Genomic DNA, 20,592 nt, shown 5'->3' with positions numbered 1-20,592 from the left:
GGAAAGTGATTCCAGTTCAATGAACTCTTCTATTGCCTCATCTATATTCTTTCCTTTTGTTGGACGCCCCTCACGACCAGCAAGGTCAAGAATAGGTGCAAATTCGCGATGTGTCTTGGCTGCAAATATTGCGTGATCAGGTGAGTTTCGGTAGACACGTTGTTGTGTCTTGAAAAAGTTCAAGGGAGTGAATACCCAACTCTGTCCAGGTGCCCGAGTATGAATTGACACAAGTATTCTGAAAGTGATAAGCTGCGCAGTGCTTGGCGGTGAGCTCTCCCTGGAGTCACGACATGGTGCTTCAATTGGATCAGCAATCAGGGCAGCATCATTGAAGAACCCATCGCTGATCTGGTCCATAAGTCCTTCGAGCGTTAATTCTAATGTCCTGGCGAAATTCTGCTCCCTCTCTGATGGATTGGACGGCATGGTAGCTTTCTGAAGAAATTTGATACATGCTGAAACTTTGAAGTTCTCCATCTGTCTCAGATAGTCGAGCTGCCAGCTCGCCAAACTATCGTACGGAAGCTGTACGGTAGGTAGCTGATTCTTCGCATCTTTGCGTACAAGAACCTCAAACCCTGAAGCCATTGAGGCGCGAGTGGTGAATAGAGCAATGTATACCCCTGGTTCTAGGATCTTGTGTTTATTGGAATAATTGCACATCATCTCCAGACGAGAGGAGAGATCATGATGGCCCATTCGTAGACTGGTTGCGATAATAGGGACCACTCTTGGAACAATTCCAAAGCGAAACCCAACAGCCTCCAGGTGTTCTGCCTCGTGTCTGTCAACCGACTTAACGAGAAAGAGGAGTTTCCCTTTGCCAACATTGGTTGGATTAAAGCCTTCCCGCTCTATGTCGTCCGAGTCGGTGGATGTTCTCTTAACTCTCCAATTCTCGCTGTCTTTGAGCCCACTGATAATCAACTCGTCGTAGAGCATTCCAAGACTCTGAACTGGCTGTTTGAGGTCGGCTGCAAGGTCTGCTGCTGCAACACAAAAGAGTTCCCTGAAAATGAATGAGTAATCAACTTTAACCATCATCAGGCCGGCTCGCCGCAAATGTATTCGCATTTTTGGAATGAGATCTGCCACGCCAGCCCAATTGCAACTCGTTCTGTAGATCCAATGAAGATTTGGATGTGAAGGACCAAATTCTTCGTTTACTGACTATTGACCTATTAGAAAAATGCATGACAAACTGTAGCATTGGACTTGCCCGCTCGAGATAAGCGTTCGTGATCTTTTTTGTTGGCAGATTTCCATCCGGAGAGACCAAAATCCTTCTTCCCTTGTCGAAAATAGCTGCAGCAAGAACAACCTGCTGGGCTTTCTTCGCAGCCCCAGCTCTCTGCCCTTTAGTGAACAGAGAGAGTGCAATGAGGACAATACAGCCAGAGACAGACTAACATATCTGAGAACGCAGCTATATTGTTTGGCTCGTGTGGACTTACAATAATCAGGACCGCAATGACAGTTGTCAATGGCGACAAAGCCGGACCGCTTGTCTTGCCCATCTTCGATCGATATTGCGTTTCCGCTGAAGCAACCCACTAAAACAAATTAGTACCTTGATTTCTGCAGAGAGCAAGATCTCAGAATATGAAACATTCTTTGGTATCCCTGATGCAGTACCATCGAGGAGGAGGAAGAAAGGGGCTTTTTACATGCATGCCAGAAACACCGGTCGCGAGAAGGAATGCGACCGTGCCTCTCTTCCACCAAGAGGAGTTCCATGCGGAACGGAACATGAAGAACAATCCCAAAGCCACTGTGCTAGAAACGCAAGCAATGACAGTAGAGAATATGATAAAACCAGTCTTATACTCGCAGGTATAGTTTGAAATTCCAGCCTGTCCTAAATAATGCATCCCACAAATACCAAATCCTACCAAAACCCCCCGAACGATTATTCGTGAAAAGCTCACGTTGTTGTCGTATCCAACTGCGCAGAATGCTAGGAACACTACCACGATCGGGAGGAAGAACGACAAGGCAGTGAAGAGCGGGCTGTAAACAATTTGACGGTTTTTCTGACCATCTCCAGGCTCCAGAACAATCGCGTAGTTACCGATGTAGTGCATGGACCAGATGGCTATACCGCCTAAAGAGATCGAAGCACCGATGAGAAGAAACCTGCGACTGTGAGAACATACCTGAGGAAACAAAAAAAGAGAACAATACCAATTATAGAGCCCTCTCATGGACGTCCTCCTCATCAAGAGCTCCAACGTTGTCAACGATCCAAGATAACTGATGAAATATGACAGAACCACAAATCCAGCATTGAACCGTTTCGGAATAATATGCCCCTCTATACTTTGCCCATCATTCCTGACAACAATCGAGACGAGTTCTGTTGCAATCACGGGAGTGGTCATGGTGGGCAGGAAAAGTTGAGAGAAATTGCTCGGGAGTCAGAGATCTCACTGACTCCTTCGCATGTGTCGAGGACTAGTGATATGATGATGATGAGTTCTTAAGACAAGGAATGATCTTGCAATTTAGGGTCGGGTGTATTGGATATGTGAGGGGTAAGGATAGGTTGATGAATACGTTTATAGGTGATGCAATGCATTGCAATCGAAGTCCAAGTTCTCCAAACGGACCTCGACACCAGAATTAGTTGAGACAGAATAGGAAAGAGCTCACTTCTTTAGTGCCTGCCACCACAGGCAAGTTGCTTTGCTCCTGAACGTAGTTGCAATGGCGAAGGAATATTATTCGGCATATGAGGAAAGAACGAACAAAGAAAGGTCGAGTAGAGACTTCTGCTGCGGCACTTGCTACCAATGACACGGAGCTGTCTAGCTAGAGATTGGAAGACACAACACTTCAAAACGTTGGACACATAATGAGAATTCAAAACTGGTGGGGTCACCCACGCTCCTTTCTATCTCCGGTGATGTCAATGCCAAACCTTGACAAGTGATGCTGGCATGTCCAAACAGTGCCTAAAACCTTCCACCATATGAAAGACCTTTCCCGCAATCCCACCAAACACCTATCCAATCTTCAGCTTCGTCTCAAACTCACCCGCCCTAATCCTCTCCATCTCCAAGTCGACTTGCTTCTTGACATTTGCCTTGATGATACCTCTGACAACCGGATTCGATGCTGCAAAGTTGCGGGCTTCCTCATCAGACATATTGGACTTCCCGGCCTTTATCTTCTCCTCCAGCTTCTCCTTTACAGTTGTGAGGTTGACGGGTTCAAAAATGGATTGATTCAAGCCCATGGCGTCCGACAGTTCTCCAAATGCTTCTCTCTTCCCAGCATCCCGAGCCATCGCCACTTCCCGTTCAAATTTCTGCTTAGTGACGACCTCCATATGCTTCCACATGTTCTCTTTCGCCTTTTCGTTGCTCATGTAGTTATTCTTCTTTTGATAGGACAGCTGAGTTCTTGCCTGATGGAGTTGCTCCTTTAGATGTAGTGTTCCCACCGCACCTGGTACCGTGTCTTCAAGTGACATGTGTTCGATCGGAATGGTAGTTGCGCCGTGAGGTACTGTATCCGCTCTTGCAGCATGATTATTGTAAGCCATTCTGCCAGCCCATCGCTGTTGATTCAATGTTAGGTGTCCTCCGAATTGATCGGGTGTTTGGGTTTGGCGGTATGAGCTGGAATCTGGGGTATTCGATCCGGTAGATCGAGGGTAGAATTCTGCCGTGACGCCTCCTCGCAGGACATCGCGGCTTTCTTTCGATTGAGATCGGAATAATCCCAAGACCTCGTAATCCATCAGCCGATGCTCCTCTTGCGAATGCGAATTCCAATTTGAGTCCTTGCAAATGTTGTGATAGAACGCTTGAACATGTATGGGCCCATTGGCAGTTTGCTCGATCTGCTTTTCGCTGTACACACCTGTCCAGCCGACCGACGATGAGTTGATGGTTCCACGCATGTTGAGGGCGCTCGAACTAAATCGCGTCGTTCGAGGTTCATGTAGTGAATCGATGGTGATGTTTTGTCCTTGTTTACAAGCTGATACTTCATTGTTGGGCCAACACGTGGTGGTCACTTAAGGCAGACAGACATTCACCCCGCCTGATAAGTCATGACGAGAAGCTGACTTGCAGGTTGCCTATACCAAATAGACCATGAATCAGCAATGGTAGATTTTGGTGGAACAGACGGAATAGAAGTAAACTTGACACTCGACTCGACTATTGCTGAGGAACCCTTATTGCTTCCTATAAAATGTTAAATGAATTGTGTACTTTTCTTTTGTTATAGAGGTATATATATATGCCTGTCTTGTTGTTAGAAAGCTCTTGTAAGGACAGCATTCAGCAACGGACTCGTGATCCTTTACCTAAGTACTTACAGGTAGGGGTCAGATTCCGAGAATACAACAATATGACCTGTTTCGAATGAAAAATGCAACCTCTAGTACTATTCTACTCATCGGTGTGAATTGGATAATCGGAGTACTTACGAGATATTCACTGCTGCTTGGACCTAGAAAGAAAGAAACTGGTATTCTTTAATTGCTGTGCCTTCCCCATATCCAAATACAAATCCATATCCAATACATACACTCTGTATCTATCCTAGATTCAACCATGTTGCTTTTCGGATGCTCTAGCCCCAGGTCTTAATCTTTTTCATACTCCCCTCCTGATCCAGCGCCTTATGCATATCAAACGAATTCCACAGCAAATGCGGTTCATGCCCCCACCCTCTTCTCATACATTCAAACTCTGCCTTCGCGAAATAGTCCTCCAGAATCGGCTTGTATTCAGGATGCGCGCACTTCTCAATAATAACCTTCGCTCTCTCCTTCGGACTCAATCCTCTGACATCAGCAAGACCTTGCTCTGTTACGATGACATCGAGATCATGTTCCGTTTGGTCGACATGCGTGCACATGGGCACGATACACGACAAACCATGCGGGTCTGTCTTCGAGGGTCGCGTAGAGGGCGTGTGCATGATGCTGTATTTCGAGGAGCGGAGGAAATCTGCGGAGCCGCCAAGGCCGTTGAGCATTCGAGAGCCCATGACACATGTACTGTTGGCGTGCGCATAGATGTCTACTTCGACGGGGGTGTTCATGCCGATTACGCCGAGACGGCGGATGATTTCGGGGTTGTTAGAGACTTGTTGGGAGCGTAGAAGGAGCTTGTTGTGGTACTGTTCCCAACCGTCGTAGAAACGCTTGAATCCTTCGGGGGAGAAGCGGATCGATGTTGCCGTTGCAAAGTCGAGGCGGCCCGAGTCGAAGAGATCGAGGAAAGTGTCTTGTAGGACCTGCTTTGCGTTAGATGCGATCATTTAAAGGGAATTTGGTAGGTTTACTTCAGTCCACACTTTGAGGTGCTCAAATTTGGATTCTGCAAGTCCACCAATCACTGCATTTGCAATGTTACCAATACCAGACTGGATTGGAAGGAGATTCTTGGGAAGACGACCATGTGTCACTTCATGTTCAAGGAACTCGATCAGGTGACCAGCAATGGCCTTGGATGTAGCATCTGCTGGAGCATTTGGTTGAGTCTGATCTTGGTAATCCGACTCGATAATTGCAACAACTTTCTCCGGGTCTACTGGAATAGAAGTTGTTCCGATTCTATCTTCGGGAGCCATGATCAGGTAAGGTTTTCGGTGAGGTGGAAGCTCAGTCATTGTGATATCGTGAAGGCCCTCGAAGGATGGCGTAGCTGTGTTGACTTCAATAATGACCTGGGTGTAATGAGTCTTCTGCTTGCAGCAATGTCCTCTATGCGAGGCATTTTATTTTCCAGCCAAGACTCACCTTATCAGCCATCTGTATCAACTCTGGTGAAGCTCCCACTGAAGCTCCTGGGACAATGCCTCCATCTTCTGTAATCGCAGTCGCTTCAACAATAACAACATCCAGCTTCTTGTTTGGCCGATCTTTGGTGTAGAATCCCTAATAGCAACCCATCAGCTCGTTACGTTCCCCAATCCCAACCCATAAAATACGCTTCCCGGTAAAACTCACGTAGACCAAATCCACCGGAAACATGGATAAATGCTTATCAAAAAATTTGATATCACCATTATTGATCCCCTTCGCAATCTGCTTGCCAACCTGATGCGGACTCCGTCTCTCAATCATATTCAATTCAGCCCACCTATTCTCTGTCTCCGCGCCAGAAGACGCCCCCACAAACAGCGAGTATTTCAGTTGACCTTGAAGTGAATTCTTCTCGACGTGGTCTGCGAGCATCGTAGGTATTTTCCTGTTGGCCAGAGCGTGATTAGCATTTGTGTAAAGGGAACTTGAGATGATTAAGGATCATAATTACTTTGGATACCCAACTCCAGTGAACCCCGACCAGCCTATATACGCGCCATTAGGGAAGAATGGTATCAAATCCTCAGGATGTGCGAGCTTGTTCAGCATAGAGGGCCGGCGGACCCGAGATTTCAGAGCTGCGGACGCTTTGAGGACCGCCGAAGAAGCCATACTTGGTTTGCTTCAATCAAGAAGCTCAATTGGCAATAGAGAGAAACAATGAAAAGAAGAGAAGATAAGAGGATAAGCAGCAATGAAGAGCGGAGAGATGATTAAAGAATGAGGAAGGTGGAAGGTAGTATACGAAACGAAGCTCCTATGGAATGATTATGTACCGAGCTGGGTAAACTTCGGATGAGTGGCAGTGGCATCATACTCACCCCACCATACGCTACTGTGCACACTAGCCGGCTATACCGGTGCTTAAGCCAGAGCCTCGTCGCCGCAATCGCAGTACATCGGCTATTGCTGTTTCATTGAGTACGGAGTATACAGTAGGTCAATCCTGATTGGCTTACAGCTTTATGCATCCATGTGAAACATAAAACGCTTAATTATTTGAAACTTTCATAAGCCGGCGCAGCGGATGTTGCCCTGGTTTTTATTTACACTTGGTTACTTTCAAAGTCCTACAACCCGTCACGAAAGAAGAGGAAAATATCTGTCAATATTGTGCTAGGTTCATTATTTCTACCAAAACATGACTATGGCCCTCGTTTGTTTGTTTGTCTATTTGACCTCGGCCATTTGCGAGCGACGCTTTGGAGTGGCAGCTTCCCTGGCCTGTCTCATCTCACTTTGACTCAATCTCAAATCTTGAGAATAGTCCCCAAATGCATCGATGAGCTCTTCGAGCCCACCCTTCAGAGCTTCCAATATAGTATCGACCTCGGGGCTCTCCTGCTTGGGTTCCACATCGGTCCAATGAACTCCAATTGTGGGTTTAAATCCCTCTAGTACAATGACTGCTCTCGTGAAGGTCTGGATAATCATCTTCACATCCTTCTGGACATTGCCGTAATTGTCTTCGGCCAAACTGCAGACCGCAAGCCGAGTCAGTGCATCGATAGCATCCACAATAATTCCAACATCTCCATACGGCGTGCCTAGTACGACGGTAGCTATTCTCCGTCTGTACTCTTGTCTGAATGGCCAACCAAGACTAGATTTCAAGATTACGAGAAACCAGGTTTTGATAAGGCCGCCCACACCTTGTTTTGATAATGCTTCCTGCTGCTCTGGTGTAAGGACTGCGCTCTCAGCCTTTATCAACAACTGCTTGGACCTAGGCGAAATACTCTTGGGCGGAGATTGGCCATGTCTCTTTGCAAATCTGCCAACGACTTCTACAGCACGTTGACTTTCCGTCTTCCCTGCGGGGCTCGCAGAAAAAATGTCTCCTGGTGCGTTCAATCCATCTTTCAACGGCGCACTGATCCGTGGCAGCAGCGGCGCTGGGTCTGGCGCAAGTGCTTTGGCCTTTGCATCAGCGGCAACCCGAGGGGGGTTCTGATATTCGGTAATCCGTAGTTCCATTCCTTGGATCGTTTCAAGACACACGGCAAGTATTTGAGACCAAGCCGAACCCCCGACTCGGTCGATATCTTCAAAGACGTTCTTTCGTCGCCCTTCAAAGCGCTGAGCTATGTATACAAGCTCCCAAAAAGCAAAGGCCTATAATGCGTTAGGAAAGCCTTGGAATGATAGCCTTACGGAATTTACCTTTGTCTGCAGCTTGTTTCCCTTCAGGCCCGTCAATAAACTTCCATTCGGATCTCGAGACTCGTAGGTTATTGGTCTCTCGTTTTTCAGCGGCTCTTGTGCTACATATGCAGAAAAGGCTGCATTCCCAACTTCCCAAAGCATCAAAAGCAGGAAACCGGAAGTGACGGTCCTCATAAGTACACTTATATGAAATGGATGAATACTCGGCAGCATGCTCGACTTGGGTAAATTCCAGAATAGCTTGGCCCATGCTCGATTGAGGCTCCATGCAAAACGTCGGATAGAATAAGGGTAAATTCCCCAGTTCACGTAGTATAGGAAAGGCGAAAAAATGGCAACTCCAAGAGCACGTTGGATGGAAGTGGATATCATGGCGGGCAATTTGGTCCTCAGTTGCACCGCAGGAGGAACAACGATATTGGCTTTTGTTTTCGTGACTGGCATATCGATTCTGTCATAGTCGTAGAAGAGGTGGAATCCCGCCTGGACAAACCCCAGAATGAACAGGTAACAGGCAATATAAATTGGCTTCTCGTTCAGCATGAGGCGATCAGTTTTTGGTATGACTTTGATCCTGCTCATGTCCGCGTCGTTCGATGCCGACCATAAATAGATCTCGCTGAACATGTATGCCGAAAAGACGTAGAAGCCGATGGTTTGGACAACGTTGAAGTTGAGAGAATATCTTTTGAATGTCTGCCATGCCGAGTTTGAAGTGCGTAGCCCCACGTGTAATTGGGCGACACGAAGAATAAATATCACAAATGCGGGGATGAAGAGAAGGCCTGTCCGGATGCCTGCTCTTCCAAATGGGAACCAGGACCAAATCACTGTATGCGCATTAGACAACACTCGCATAGTATGTCCGCAGATACCTACAAGAGTTTTTCTCCCCAATCAAGATCGATTCCAGATAGCAAAGCCCAAACAATGTAGAAGTTGCCATTGCAAATCTTCTATGCATAGCAGGTGTCAAGAAGTCCTTGTACGGACGCACTCTTTTGACAGGCGCCATCTCGATTTATCGCAGGGCTTTTTGCGCCCTATATGAAGCTGTAAGGACTGTAGGTAAATCGTATGCAGGCTATGAGATCGTCTTTGTCATGTCGCCGTTGCGGACCTGAGCACGAGAAGGAGAAGGCAAAGGATTGGTTTTGTTGACATGCAGTTTCCACCAAAATAATCGCGGCCCAGCGACCGCCTGCCGCCCCCGCCCAAGCATTCATCCGCTCCGCTGCGCCTTGGCAGCGACGTCAACCTCCCTCCATCACAAGCTCCAGATCAGCAGGCACCGATAATCTCAACTGTACATAAACACCCACGATCACTACTTCGAATTCGATTTTCCTTTTACACATACCACTGAAAATATGTCGTTTGATCAGTTGTCGTCGCTGGAATCCCAGCCAACTACAACCCGAAGGCAGGATGACCCGCAATACTCAGACGATCCCGAATTCCAACGCTTATCGAAGGAGCTCATGGCGAAGCTTTTCTCTTTGACCGGAAACATCTCGAGACTGACGAACGAGATTGCTTTACTGGGGACGAAACGGGATACGGAGAGGGTACGGGAGAGAGTGCATGAACTGTTAGAGGAATCGAAGGATACATTCAAGGATGTTGGAGAAGGCGTCAAGAAGATACAATCATGGGAGGATGTCAGCGTAAGTCCACCATCCCTATCACATCTAGAAACAAATTAACAAAATCACCAGCCATCACAAAAATACACCCAGCAAAAGCTCGCCCGAGAATTCCAAAACAACCTCTCGGAATTCCAAAACGTCCAACGACAAGCCCTCGAGAAGCAACGGACATCAGCATCAGCAGCCCGAACAGCACTCGATGAGCAGCAGTCACCCAGCGCAGAAGGAGGCAACCCATTCGGCCAACAACAATCGCAAGAGCAGTTGCGACTAGCTTCGCAGGACGAAGTGGATTTCCAGGACTCGTTGATCGTAGAGCGGGAGGCAGAGATCCGAAATATCGAGCAGGGCGTTACCGAGTTAAACGAGCTTTTCCGCGACGTTGCGCATATTGTCAATGAGCAGGGCGAGGTCCTGGATACTATCGCGAACAACGTCGAGAACACCAGGACAGATACCCGAGGTGCAGATTTAGAGCTGAGGAGCGCCGCGAGATATCAGAGGAACGCACGGTCGAAAGCTTGTTGTTTGTTGTTGATCTTGGCAGTTATTCTCACAATCATCATACTGGCTGCTGTTGTGGGATAAGGTTTGGCAGGGGAGACAGTCGCATGTTGGGCAGTTTGGCGTTGGGTGTATACCATTTTTTTTATTCCAATGCCATTTTCCTTTGCTGTATAGCAATAGCGGTTTCTGATGGGGCCAGGTAATTCATCCTGCATGTATGAGTCTTTCTGGTGATTGCAATCCGATTTTGCGCCTGTTTTGCAGAGATGTTATAGACGGCATTCTGTTGAATTTGATGTCATCATATTCTTGATATCTTATTAAGTGGACTGGTAGGACGAGCACACCAGAAATCTTGTTTCTTACTATCTTCATTCCCTAATGAGATGCATTACAGTTGGCTAGTATCATAAATGGGGACCAAGTTTTGGTGGCTGTTACTCCATAGCTTCAAGGAAGTTTGTATCTCCGGCTTCAATTTTGAGTTAAGAATCCACAAGTTTCAGCTCTTAGCGTCACATGTATGCATAACTGTTCCAAAATGGGCTTAAATTTTTAACCAGCTTGCGGTCAACCCTACAATACAGTCATTATTTAGGCCTCGGCCTTTTAGCCCTTTGGAATGGAGAAAACAAAGCAGGCAGCAACATTGGCGCCTTCATTGTAAGACTTACACCAAGACATCATCCTCGGGAAGTCAAGGTGTAGATCTAGGAGTAGACTGTAGATCAAGCTTACACGTCTAAGCAGCGGTACTCGGGTGGTAAGCAGGGGTAAAATTCTACTTTCCTGAAAACTATGTACTCAAGACCTAGCTGGGATCTGAAAAGAGCCGGGCCGGATAATCTCAGACTTTGAGGATTGAGAGCTGGAAAGCTTTCTTGTTGAACATGGCAATGTCCCATCTCCTGTCATGCAACCTGCGACCTATTCATACTTTCTCAAATGCATCTCATTCCGATACTTCTCAGCAGCTACCCACTTTTGCAGACTCTCTTTAGAGACCAATGGTTTGAACGAGCGGTACAGCCTGGGCGTAGAGGCCAAGAGGCTTGAGAGGTCATGGTAGATTGTGTGAACAGGACTTGAATGTCTCAGAAGGTCTTGATAAATCTGTGTTACTTGCCGATCGATGTCTGGTATATTGATGGCTGCCCTGACTTTGTCGCGCCACTTCTTGAAGGGGCGACTCAAGTGTGCTGGCTGCTTTGTCGTACAGCTGTTTTGGGGTCTTTCATTCTCAGATCTTGTAACTGCGTTGGCAGACTGGGGACACATTAGTTTTACGATATCCCACAGATTTAAAGATAGCTTCAGGAGGCATACCAGGACGATAATTGTCTGTTTGAAGTCCGTATAACTCAAGAAGGCACTTCTGAAAAATAGGTTAAGCTGGTCAATTAGTGACTGTCGGTTTTAGGGGCGGCAATTTGATATCCCAGGGTGGAGCACTATTGTCCTCACCTTAGTATATATCCGCTTTGCCCGAATCCTCGAAGCCAGGTCCGTCCATTGTGTGTCACTAATTTCTCCGTGGATCTCGTGTTGCTGTGATTCGAAGCCAGGATTAACATCGGGGAGCACATCTGGATTTTGCAAGAAGCTAAGATGACGAAACTTTCGAACCGTTGTGTGACTGCGAGGAAAGCCGCTCAAAGAAAGGGGAAATTCCTGCAGTCCTTCATTCCCCTTTTCCGAAGTAAGATTAAGAATGCTCAAGTCCCTCTCTATGGCTGCTATGAATCCCACCCATAGCTCGAGGAAGAGGTCCGCCATGAGCTCAAAGTATCTAGAGGCGTAGTGCCTCTTGTTCTCGGCGATAACTTCGATGTCGGCAACCATCTTGCATACTCTCCACCACACGTAAATTGACAGTGAAATCGTATGATACAGCCAGTCTCGAGATCCTGCCCACCTATAACGAATTAGTACTTTCCAGAAGCCCCACTCAAGGAGGGGCAATAGAGTAAGGGTTTAATTACATGTCGATGGTATCTAACAGCGTCAAAGCACATTGCTGAACAAGTTCTCTCCATTCATATAGACTGACCAACCATTTCTCCTGGTCGCAGTCCCAAGTCTGCTGTAGGATATTTCGTAAAAGCATAAACAGGTCCATCCCCGATCTGCAAAATGCATGGTCGACACTTCCAGACGTAACTGAAGATAATCAGTCAAGAATGTCTCCGGGATATCGAAAATAAAACTCTACGCACCTTTGCCATCTTCATCGATGGGGTTGTATCTCTTGAGGTCCGCATTCTCCTTGCAACTGTCAAGACCTGTGACATCCTTCACCGGCTTGGCTTGTTGCTGTGGACCTCTGTGAGCTTTACCACCGGGCTTAGGAAGACGACAATGGTAATAAACTCTCCCTTTGCGGCTCGGTGTAGGCCATCGACGCAGCTCCCGCGATGTGACTCCTATTTTCATCCGATTATCAACGGCAGGGCTCGAGACCGATGGCTTGACACGCTTAAAACCAGCATGGCTCGTTGAAGGAAGGGCTAGCGACATTGTTATGATGTTTCGTTCGTAGAGTAAGAAAAGCAGGAAAGGAATATCAGAATGATAAAGCTCGTGATTATTGAAATCTGAAGGTAGGGGAACCAAGAAGAATGTTCCACCCGATCTTGACACACTTTAGGGACGGCAGATCTTGTATCAAGATTGATAAAGGATGCTGCTTTGTTCCGAGACAATTTTCGAGATTCGGCTCTTGAATGCACACGCAATCTCGTATAATCAGCAGGAGCGCTCGAACTTAGGCATAACGTCGCCCTTTCCACTTTGAATTCACGAGAAGCCTCTAGGTTAATATCAAACCTACATAGAGGCATCACAAGACTCGTTTTGAATGGCAAATTGTTTGGACCATAATACATTCGTTCACACTCTGCGCCCAAACGCTATTAATTCCAGTGAGAACTCTGTCCGCCCTTGAACTTCTGACCATGAATAGACATTGTTTATTCCTGACGCCAATAAAATGCCTTAAACCGATGAAACGCCAATGTCTTTCATAATGCAAATAACTCATTTATCGCGCTCATGACAACCATATGCTCGTACAGAATATAATAAACAACAGGGTAAGTTAGAAAGTTTATGCATTCGCTTCATCAAAATGCCATCTTTCCATTACCATTACCATTGTATCTCGAGGAATTCATCGAGCTCATCGAGTTCATTGGACTCAATATTGACGCGGGCGTCATCATCCCATCATTAGAACCTAGTGTCGAGCTCATCGTTCCCGACCGTGAAGATGCAACCGAACTGCTGCTCATATTTGCCAAATACGTTCCTGCTCTTTCAAACACATTTCCATTAAATATTTGATCGTATGAAGCACTGTGTGGTGTTGATGGAACAGTCGCTTGAACCGCAGGACCCAGTGCGGCGCTTTGCGGTGTCATTGGCAAAGGAACCTGAGACGCAGGTGATTGCGTACTATATGAGCCATTGACGCCATTCGAAGTTTGTGGGCCGGCAAGGAAAGACCATGGCGAACTCTGAATGAGTTGACTGGTATTTTTTATTACCTTTTGTAGTGGCCGGAGTAAGACGATCACTTCAGGAGGTAAAAGGGCGGATATGCTTTTGGCTTCTTTGACTTTAACCACCAGATCCGTATATGACTACAAAGTATTAGTACAGTTATAATTGGTAAAAAGAAGAGTGATTTTGCTTACATGCACAAATGCGCTACACAACTCCCAGAAAGCACCCTGGGTCCGAATTCCCGGCTCCTTCAGCTTAATTTGAGAAAGGCGGGTCTTGAGGGCATCGGCGGTTTGTTGTGCCATCTCGCACCTCTGTACCAACACCTGCCAGAATTGTCTAGTCATGTCTGGGCTAGGTTGTTGATTGTTGGTCCTCATGGCAGTGATAAAGTGACTGCTGACCAGTGGAAGGATTTTGATTGCCATCTCGGAAGATTGTTGAAGAAGCAAGAATATCTTCTCAAATAGGCGATCTTCTTCTGAGAAATCGCCTGGGGCCAATCTGCCACTAGATGTATTGGAGACAAACGAGTCCCCAGACCGCGGAGTTGCACTCATCATGGTTGCAGATCGTAATGCACCAGGGTGGAATTGAGGGGGTGGAGTATCAGTTGCTACTCGTAAGGTGTTTGACTGCTGTAAAACTGTGCCACTCCTAGATCTCGAGATCGTGCCTGGCCTTTCTCGCGTCGGTGTGACAGACTTATCTCTCGGCTGGTACCTCACAGTCTCGTTGATAGTTTCCGGTATTGGTATTCTGGGCTTTATGTTTCGACCATGTCTGAATAGGTCGGCACCAGCGTTTCTTACCTCCGCTGCACTTCCATAGATGAGAAGTAGAAGTGTACGAATATACCGGGGGTCGCCGTTGGCGAGTAGAGTTTCGACATTTCTCGACAACAGGCCCAAAACATGTATGTATGCTTGGACACTAGTTAAGCAAGCACTGTGAACATTCTCGTTTGAGCGGGGCGAGGTCTCTTCATCTTCATCGGAGTAGGATATATAGCTTTGTACGTGTCGGTCTAGCTCCTCTACATGCGTCGTTGCATTATAGAATACTCTCTCCAAACTTGTCCGTTTGTTCGTCCCATCCCGAGCCAAGCCGAGAAGGTTTTGAATAAGTGGATGAACCTGGAACAAAGCATACAGAATACCCTTTGCTCCTTCTATGACAGGGTCTGGAGAATTCGATTCTCGCTTGCGCTCTGGAAGGCTGGACAGGCGACGCACATAAGTAGCTCTCTGGCTAGCAGAATCTGCTGGACTAGCAGGGCTTCTTGAGTTCGTCGCGGCTGTGATACCGTTGGTACCAGCCTGCATTGCGGATCCATGACTTAGACCCCGGTAGTGACTATAGCGGTTTAGTTTCGTCTCATCCACCGTTCCTAATTCTGATGCTTTCCTCGAGACTATCCCCATTCTTCTGGTCCGGTCAGATGAGCGTGGTGGCTGTACCAGTCCCTCACTATTGCTGCGAACGCGCTCGTTGCTACTCCCAATCGTCAATGGCAGTACGCCAGGCCGTCGAAGGGCTGCATTTTGTTGTGAAAGACCTCTATAATGAGACCGTGACGGAATCGGAGGAGCGCGTGGAAGAGCAGGGGAACGAACATCGGGCACCTCCGCACCGTTTACTTTGATTGGAAATCTGCCGCTCATTACGCGTTTGACCGGCCGTGGAGTCTCGGTTCCTTCACTTGATTCTTCCCCTCCAGATTCCGTCTCGGAGCGGTGTGCCATGGCCTCCTGCTTAAGGAATCGCTTGATTTGTGAGGCTATTTCGCTCTCCTGGAAGCCCGCATTAGGGGGCGAAGGTGCTTGAGGCTGAAGAATCTCTTTGGGCGGAAATGTTATGGGATTGCCATCAAGCTTGAGAACTTGCAAAGATGCCATGTCTGCGAGACATAGAGGGAGAGCTTCGATTCGGTTTCTGGGGACGGACAGGACTTTGAGGGAGCTCAATTTGACCAGCTCCGGTGGTAAAACTTTGAGCTTATTGCGGCCCAGATCTAGAATCTCGAGAGAAGTCAATTGGCATATCTGTGGTCATTATCAGCATTGTTTCCGTATTTTATTTCCCACATTATACACACAGATTGCGGGAACTCGCGGATCTGGTTGTTTCGAACGTTTAGATATCGTAAGGAGGTACATTCTGAGAATCTGGAGGGGAATGTGGAGATTTGGTTGTGAGACAAGGCCAGCCTGGATGATAAAAGCTGTCAGCCGCATCCCACAGATCTCAAGGCAGGGCAAACACAATACCTCTCGAGTTCGTTCTTGATTATATCAACTACCTCATCGGGGAACACCTTGATTTGCTTGTGGCTCAAGTCGATCGTAATGCCTTGCTTCAACTCATTGCTGACACCGCTGGCCTCTGCCGCTTTCGTTCGATTCTCTTCCAGGGCGCTTTTCATCGCATCTCGGGCAAGTTGAACGACTTGGCCGGCAGCAGGGGTGGGGTTCAAACTCTGTGAGTTCATTGAAGAGCTCGAGGGAGCATGGCGCATCGTCTCCAGCGGCATTCTCCACGCGGTATTAAGAGGAGATGGCCGTGAGATGCCACTTTCTGCCAGCGGTCGCCCAGTTGACTGCGTCGCTGCTCCTAATGGCAGCCCAGAGGGTCGATCCATCGCATCCATTTCAACGCCTGGTTCGGGATGCGCTTCGTTGCTGTAGTAGTCGGCCTTGCGGGTTGACTCGCGGCTTGCAGCAGAACTTGTTTCGAATGCCCTTTCCTCTCTCTCTGGTGTATCCTCCTATCGCGAAAGCTCACAATGATCGTTCGATAAGTTTTGTTGGCTGAGTATCGGAGGGGGAACCTGAGAGCATGGCTGTCCTATGTCGCACACCATGGCCTGTCATGTCTCGTTTCTGAAGAGAAAGAAGAGCTGATGCTGCTGAGGTTGCGATGCTTTACAATTATCTGTACGGTATCCGCCCAAACAAGCGATAATGCACCGATCAGCCGAATCAGGTGTCTTCAGGTCGTTCCTGCATTGAAGATGGCGCCTTGCCCGATTGGGACCCGTGTTGGAGCTAAATTTAGGGGCTGGGCTGGGCTGACAAGACAAGACGAGAGTAACACCACAGCTTGGCTATGGCTATGAATATAACGAGAGTAGAAAGATGTCTTCTATGTTGCGCAGAACTGTCAAAGCACACCAATCAAAGGAAAGGAAAAGAAAATATATACGGTATCAATACGAGTATGTAGTAGTTACATCAGCCAGCCCTGAGCCCCGGCCTTTAGACGGTGGTTCACTTCAATAACACGAACCAGATGTCCCATTCGCAGACCCAATAAATGTTTTTACGGGCATCTCAATCCAACGGAAAAACAAATCCTTTTGCAGCGGGACTTCCCCCATACTAATTTTGAGTTTTGCCTTTTCACCAATCCACCTTCTTTCCACGATTTCCACGACGCCTTACACTCTTCCAACTGTCTTCTTGTCCCGATGGCCCCCTAAGCCTGAGACCGGATGCATTGATTACATATTTCTTCAATCCAGCTGGTGTCCTGCGCCTCTTCATACAGCGATCACTTCATTGTGTTAGATCCCAACAGCTTACCACCAACACCGATTTGCATTACATTTGGATATGATTTTCTCAAAGTCGCCAGACTCGCCACCTATCGATCACGAGCGCCATCTCGCGCCCCGAAGTCATAGAGGACAATTCTCGTATCATTTTTCAGGCCGAGCACGTTGGCAAGATCCTCACTATCCCGGGTGTAACTCAACACACGGTCATACAAGACGGTACCCTCTGTGAAAGCTCGGGACGGCTCTAAGCCAATACCAGCTATGGCGCCGGGAGTCTTCGCAGCTTGGTGGGCATGTTTCAATTGAATATGCAAGGGCTAGAGCTGTCTTTCCGCTCGGTGAAAATATCAACACGGCGGCGCGTTGAGTATTGCCCAAATCTCCATCCGTCACCCGGATGTAAAGAAAAACAAAGTGGTTCATCATGTAATCCGTTCCAAGGAGAATACACAAAAGGAGACCGCATCCTATATTCTACTTCTCCTGAATTGTTCTTTGTCAGAATTCAGATAGGGGCATCTTCGGCCATGATGGAATAGGTTTAAGTTATTGTGTTGAATGCTTGCGAACTGAAAACTCCCCCACAGTTAATAGTTGTGAGTGTTGACTCTCTACCAATGTGTACGATGCACCTAAACTGAACGCGTTTACTTGGGAGCCAACGCGATTAGGAAGCTGCAAAGTTAGATATGCACTGATCAACTCTAGTAATGAGTGAGAATCTTAGCTACCGACAATATTGTCCTCCAAAAAGTACAAAGTGGGACAATCTGAATGTGAGTGGAATTAAACCATAGGAAATCATTGAATGTTATTATATCTAAAATTTGTGAAAACAATTCACGGCTCTAATAACAGGAAGTGAAGGGGTGTTATCTATAAGCTATTGGCCTTATAAAGCACGTCACTTGTTGCTAATTTATAAGACGGAAGGGAATATTACCATACTGGGGGGAAATAGAGAAGAACAAGAGGAATCACTTTCGTGAATTACCTCGAAATAGGGTTTGCTAGTGGGGCTGGTCTATTTCGGCCCCCGTACTCAACACCTCCCTTTTCACAACCTCGAGCCTTTGTACCTTCTTCCCTTTCCACAAATCAAATATAAAACCCTCAAATCCCATCTAAACACCCTCGGAACAACTTCGACATAATGCCCCAAACTTATGCCAAGTGCAGCAATTTTGATCATCCTCAACGGCGCTTGATATCAATCTCTCCTCAAACCCTCTATCATCACGTGCTGTGAATGAACTGCCTAGTTCACCTTCACGATGCCCCTGTCGAGATCTAATTCTTGCATTGATATTGACTTCACTTTACGAAGGAAGTTTAAGAAGTCAGCTTTTAGGTATGATCATCACTTTAAGAAATAAAAATAGAAACTGACCATATATAGACCTCTCCAGCGCGATGTGATCGTTGAAGCTTTAGACGGGAAAGATGTTTTCGTGCAAGCAGCAACAAGTTTCGGGAAGAGTTTATGCTTCCAACTTCCGGCAGTGATAGATCATGGAAGTCGGTACTATCAAGCTCTAAGCTATCTTTAAAAGGTGCTAACTTCTCATAGTCACCATTGTCATCTCTCCTCTTCTGTCGTTGATGGTCAGTAAGCGAAATCTTGTGAAAGCCTCAAGCTGATTCTCCTAGACGGATCAAACCAACGCTCTGAAAGCTGCAGGTATTGAAGCCAGCTCAATCAATTACCACACACCATACTCGGAGAAACAGCGTATCCTCCGGGACCTCGCCACTGGCCACCCTATCACCCGCCTGCTTTATGTTACCCCCGAACAATGCGCAACCGAAAACTTCCGGAGCCATCTGAAACTCGTTCACGAACAGCAAGAGTTGGCTCGCATAGCTGTTGACGAGGCTCATTGTATATCGGAATGGGGTCACGATTTCCGCCCCTCTTTCAAGGAGCTCCGATGGTTTCGTGCCACCTTTCCCGATGTGCCTATTATTTGTCTCACTGCGACAGCAACTCTCCAGGTTCGACAGGATGTCATTACCACGCTCGGACTCTCAGAAGATAATTTGAAGGTGTTCACAATGACCACTAATCGCAAGAACCTACACTACGAAGTACGGTTCAAATGCGATGAAGAGGATCACTATAACGACTTTTTGTCCTGGTTAAAGGGAATTCATAAACGTCGAGCAGAAAACGTAGGCCGAAGACAGGAGCTCGAAAGGGTCAATGAACGGCTCGACAACGTTTCCGGCATAATCTACGCACTCTACCGGTCCGACTGCGATAATCTTGCTGCCCGTCTTCGCTCAGATGGAATTGGAGCAAAGCCATATCACGCAGGGCTCCCCAATGACGAGAAGAAAGAAACGCTGAAACGATGGGTCAATAACGACAAGGGCTTCGATGTCATTGTCGCCACTACGGCTTTCGGAATGGGTATCGACAAGGAGAACGTCCGATTCGTTGCCCATTGGCAGCTGCCAAAGTCTTTCGAAGGCTACTACCAAGAAGCAGGGCGTGCTGGTCGAGACGGCAAGGCCAGTGCGTGTATTATGTACTATAGTCGCGAAGATCGGGATCGTGCATACAACAGGTTGAGTCGAGATGCGAAGGAGAAGAACTCCAACCTTGAGGCTAGGATGAAAAGTCTCCAAGCACTGGTCAATTATTGCGAGGATATAGAGACTTGTCGCCACAAGATGATATGCCGGTATTTTGGAGAAAAAGATGTTCCTGAATGTGATTATGCGTGCGATTGGCACAAGGATCCGAAGGGGCTTAAGAGAGCAAAGGACAAGGGGTTGAAGGATGAGGAGTGGGTTAGTACGCAGAGAGAAATGGGCCGCTTTGATAATAGCTATGAAGGATACGATTGAACATATGGGTACGGAGTATATTTTTCCAGGTGTGTATGATACACAAGAAAGGTCTAGCCTTTCATATCAATAATGTCTCGGGATACGTGATATTCCCACGAATATATGGCACATCCACCTTCTTGATCTCTTGCTTCCATGATCTAATTTTCAATGGTCCCGCAGTATAGATCATAGTTGTTTGCGCTGCATAATCATTAATGTCTCCGACGTCGTGAGAGTTTCGGACATAGAGAAAAGTCCCATACAAAACCAAAGTGAACCTAACCCAACAATATTCATCCACCCATCCATCCAACCCTAAACACAGATACCCTTATGAACCCAAACCCCCGTCAACCTATACGCCAAATAATTCTCCAGCACCCCCTTCCCCAATTTCTCCACCGCCCTTCCTCTAAGCCTCTTCCGAAGCTCGAACCTCTTCTCATCTTCCCCTCCTCTACCAACCATCTCCTCCCACCTCGCCCTTCTCCCCATAAACGCCTCGATAACCTCTCTCGCAACCCCATCATCAAACTCCC

The 20,592-nt window shown here is 47.2% G+C and overlaps 5 protein-coding genes across 5 annotated transcripts; 2 read left to right on the top strand and 3 right to left on the bottom strand.

Annotated features, from left to right (window-relative positions):
- Positions 1-4,590: 4,590 nt before the first annotated feature.
- Positions 4,591-6,442, bottom strand: acu-8 (Acetyl-CoA hydrolase; the record flags this gene model as incomplete). Its single annotated transcript, XM_031145583.1, has 5 exons — positions 4,591-5,259; positions 5,308-5,691; positions 5,765-5,902; positions 5,975-6,254; positions 6,282-6,442. 5 exons carry the CDS (start codon positions 6,440-6,442, stop codon positions 4,591-4,593), a joined length of 1,632 nt encoding a protein of 543 aa, XP_031009311.1.
- A 558-nt stretch (positions 6,443-7,000) lies between these two features.
- NDC1 (Nucleoporin) lies at positions 7,001-9,011 on the bottom strand (the record flags this gene model as incomplete). The annotated part of the gene is made up of 3 exons (XM_031145582.1): positions 7,001-7,945; positions 7,994-8,826; positions 8,876-9,011. 3 exons carry the CDS (start codon positions 9,009-9,011, stop codon positions 7,001-7,003), a joined length of 1,914 nt encoding a protein of 637 aa, XP_031009310.1.
- A 355-nt stretch (positions 9,012-9,366) lies between these two features.
- pep12 (Syntaxin) lies at positions 9,367-10,233 on the top strand (the record flags this gene model as incomplete). Its single annotated transcript, XM_031145581.1, has 2 exons — positions 9,367-9,663; positions 9,715-10,233. 2 exons carry the CDS (start codon positions 9,367-9,369, stop codon positions 10,231-10,233), a joined length of 816 nt encoding a protein of 271 aa, XP_031009363.1.
- A 3,041-nt stretch (positions 10,234-13,274) lies between these two features.
- Positions 13,275-16,306, bottom strand: sog2 (Leucine-rich repeat-containing protein; the record flags this gene model as incomplete). Its single annotated transcript, XM_031145580.1, has 4 exons — positions 13,275-13,793; positions 13,848-15,701; positions 15,755-15,866; positions 15,927-16,306. The coding sequence occupies 4 exons, from the start codon at positions 16,304-16,306 to the stop codon at positions 13,275-13,277; spliced, it is 2,865 nt and encodes a 954-aa protein (XP_031009364.1).
- A 2,183-nt stretch (positions 16,307-18,489) lies between these two features.
- Positions 18,490-20,068, top strand: Recql5 (ATP-dependent DNA helicase; the record flags this gene model as incomplete). Its single annotated transcript, XM_031145579.1, has 4 exons — positions 18,490-18,566; positions 18,615-18,733; positions 18,786-18,820; positions 18,866-20,068. 4 exons carry the CDS (start codon positions 18,490-18,492, stop codon positions 20,066-20,068), a joined length of 1,434 nt encoding a protein of 477 aa, XP_031009357.1.
- Positions 20,069-20,592: the final 524 nt, after the last annotated feature.

The sequence above is a fragment of the Lachnellula hyalina genome (genome assembly GCF_007821495.1).
Source record: "Lachnellula hyalina strain CBS 185.66 chromosome Unknown contig00006, whole genome shotgun sequence".
NCBI classification, from domain to species: domain Eukaryota; kingdom Fungi; phylum Ascomycota; class Leotiomycetes; order Helotiales; family Lachnaceae; genus Lachnellula; species Lachnellula hyalina.
Note: the sequence above shows the minus strand (reverse complement) of the source record. Positions and strands in the feature narration are given on the sequence as shown.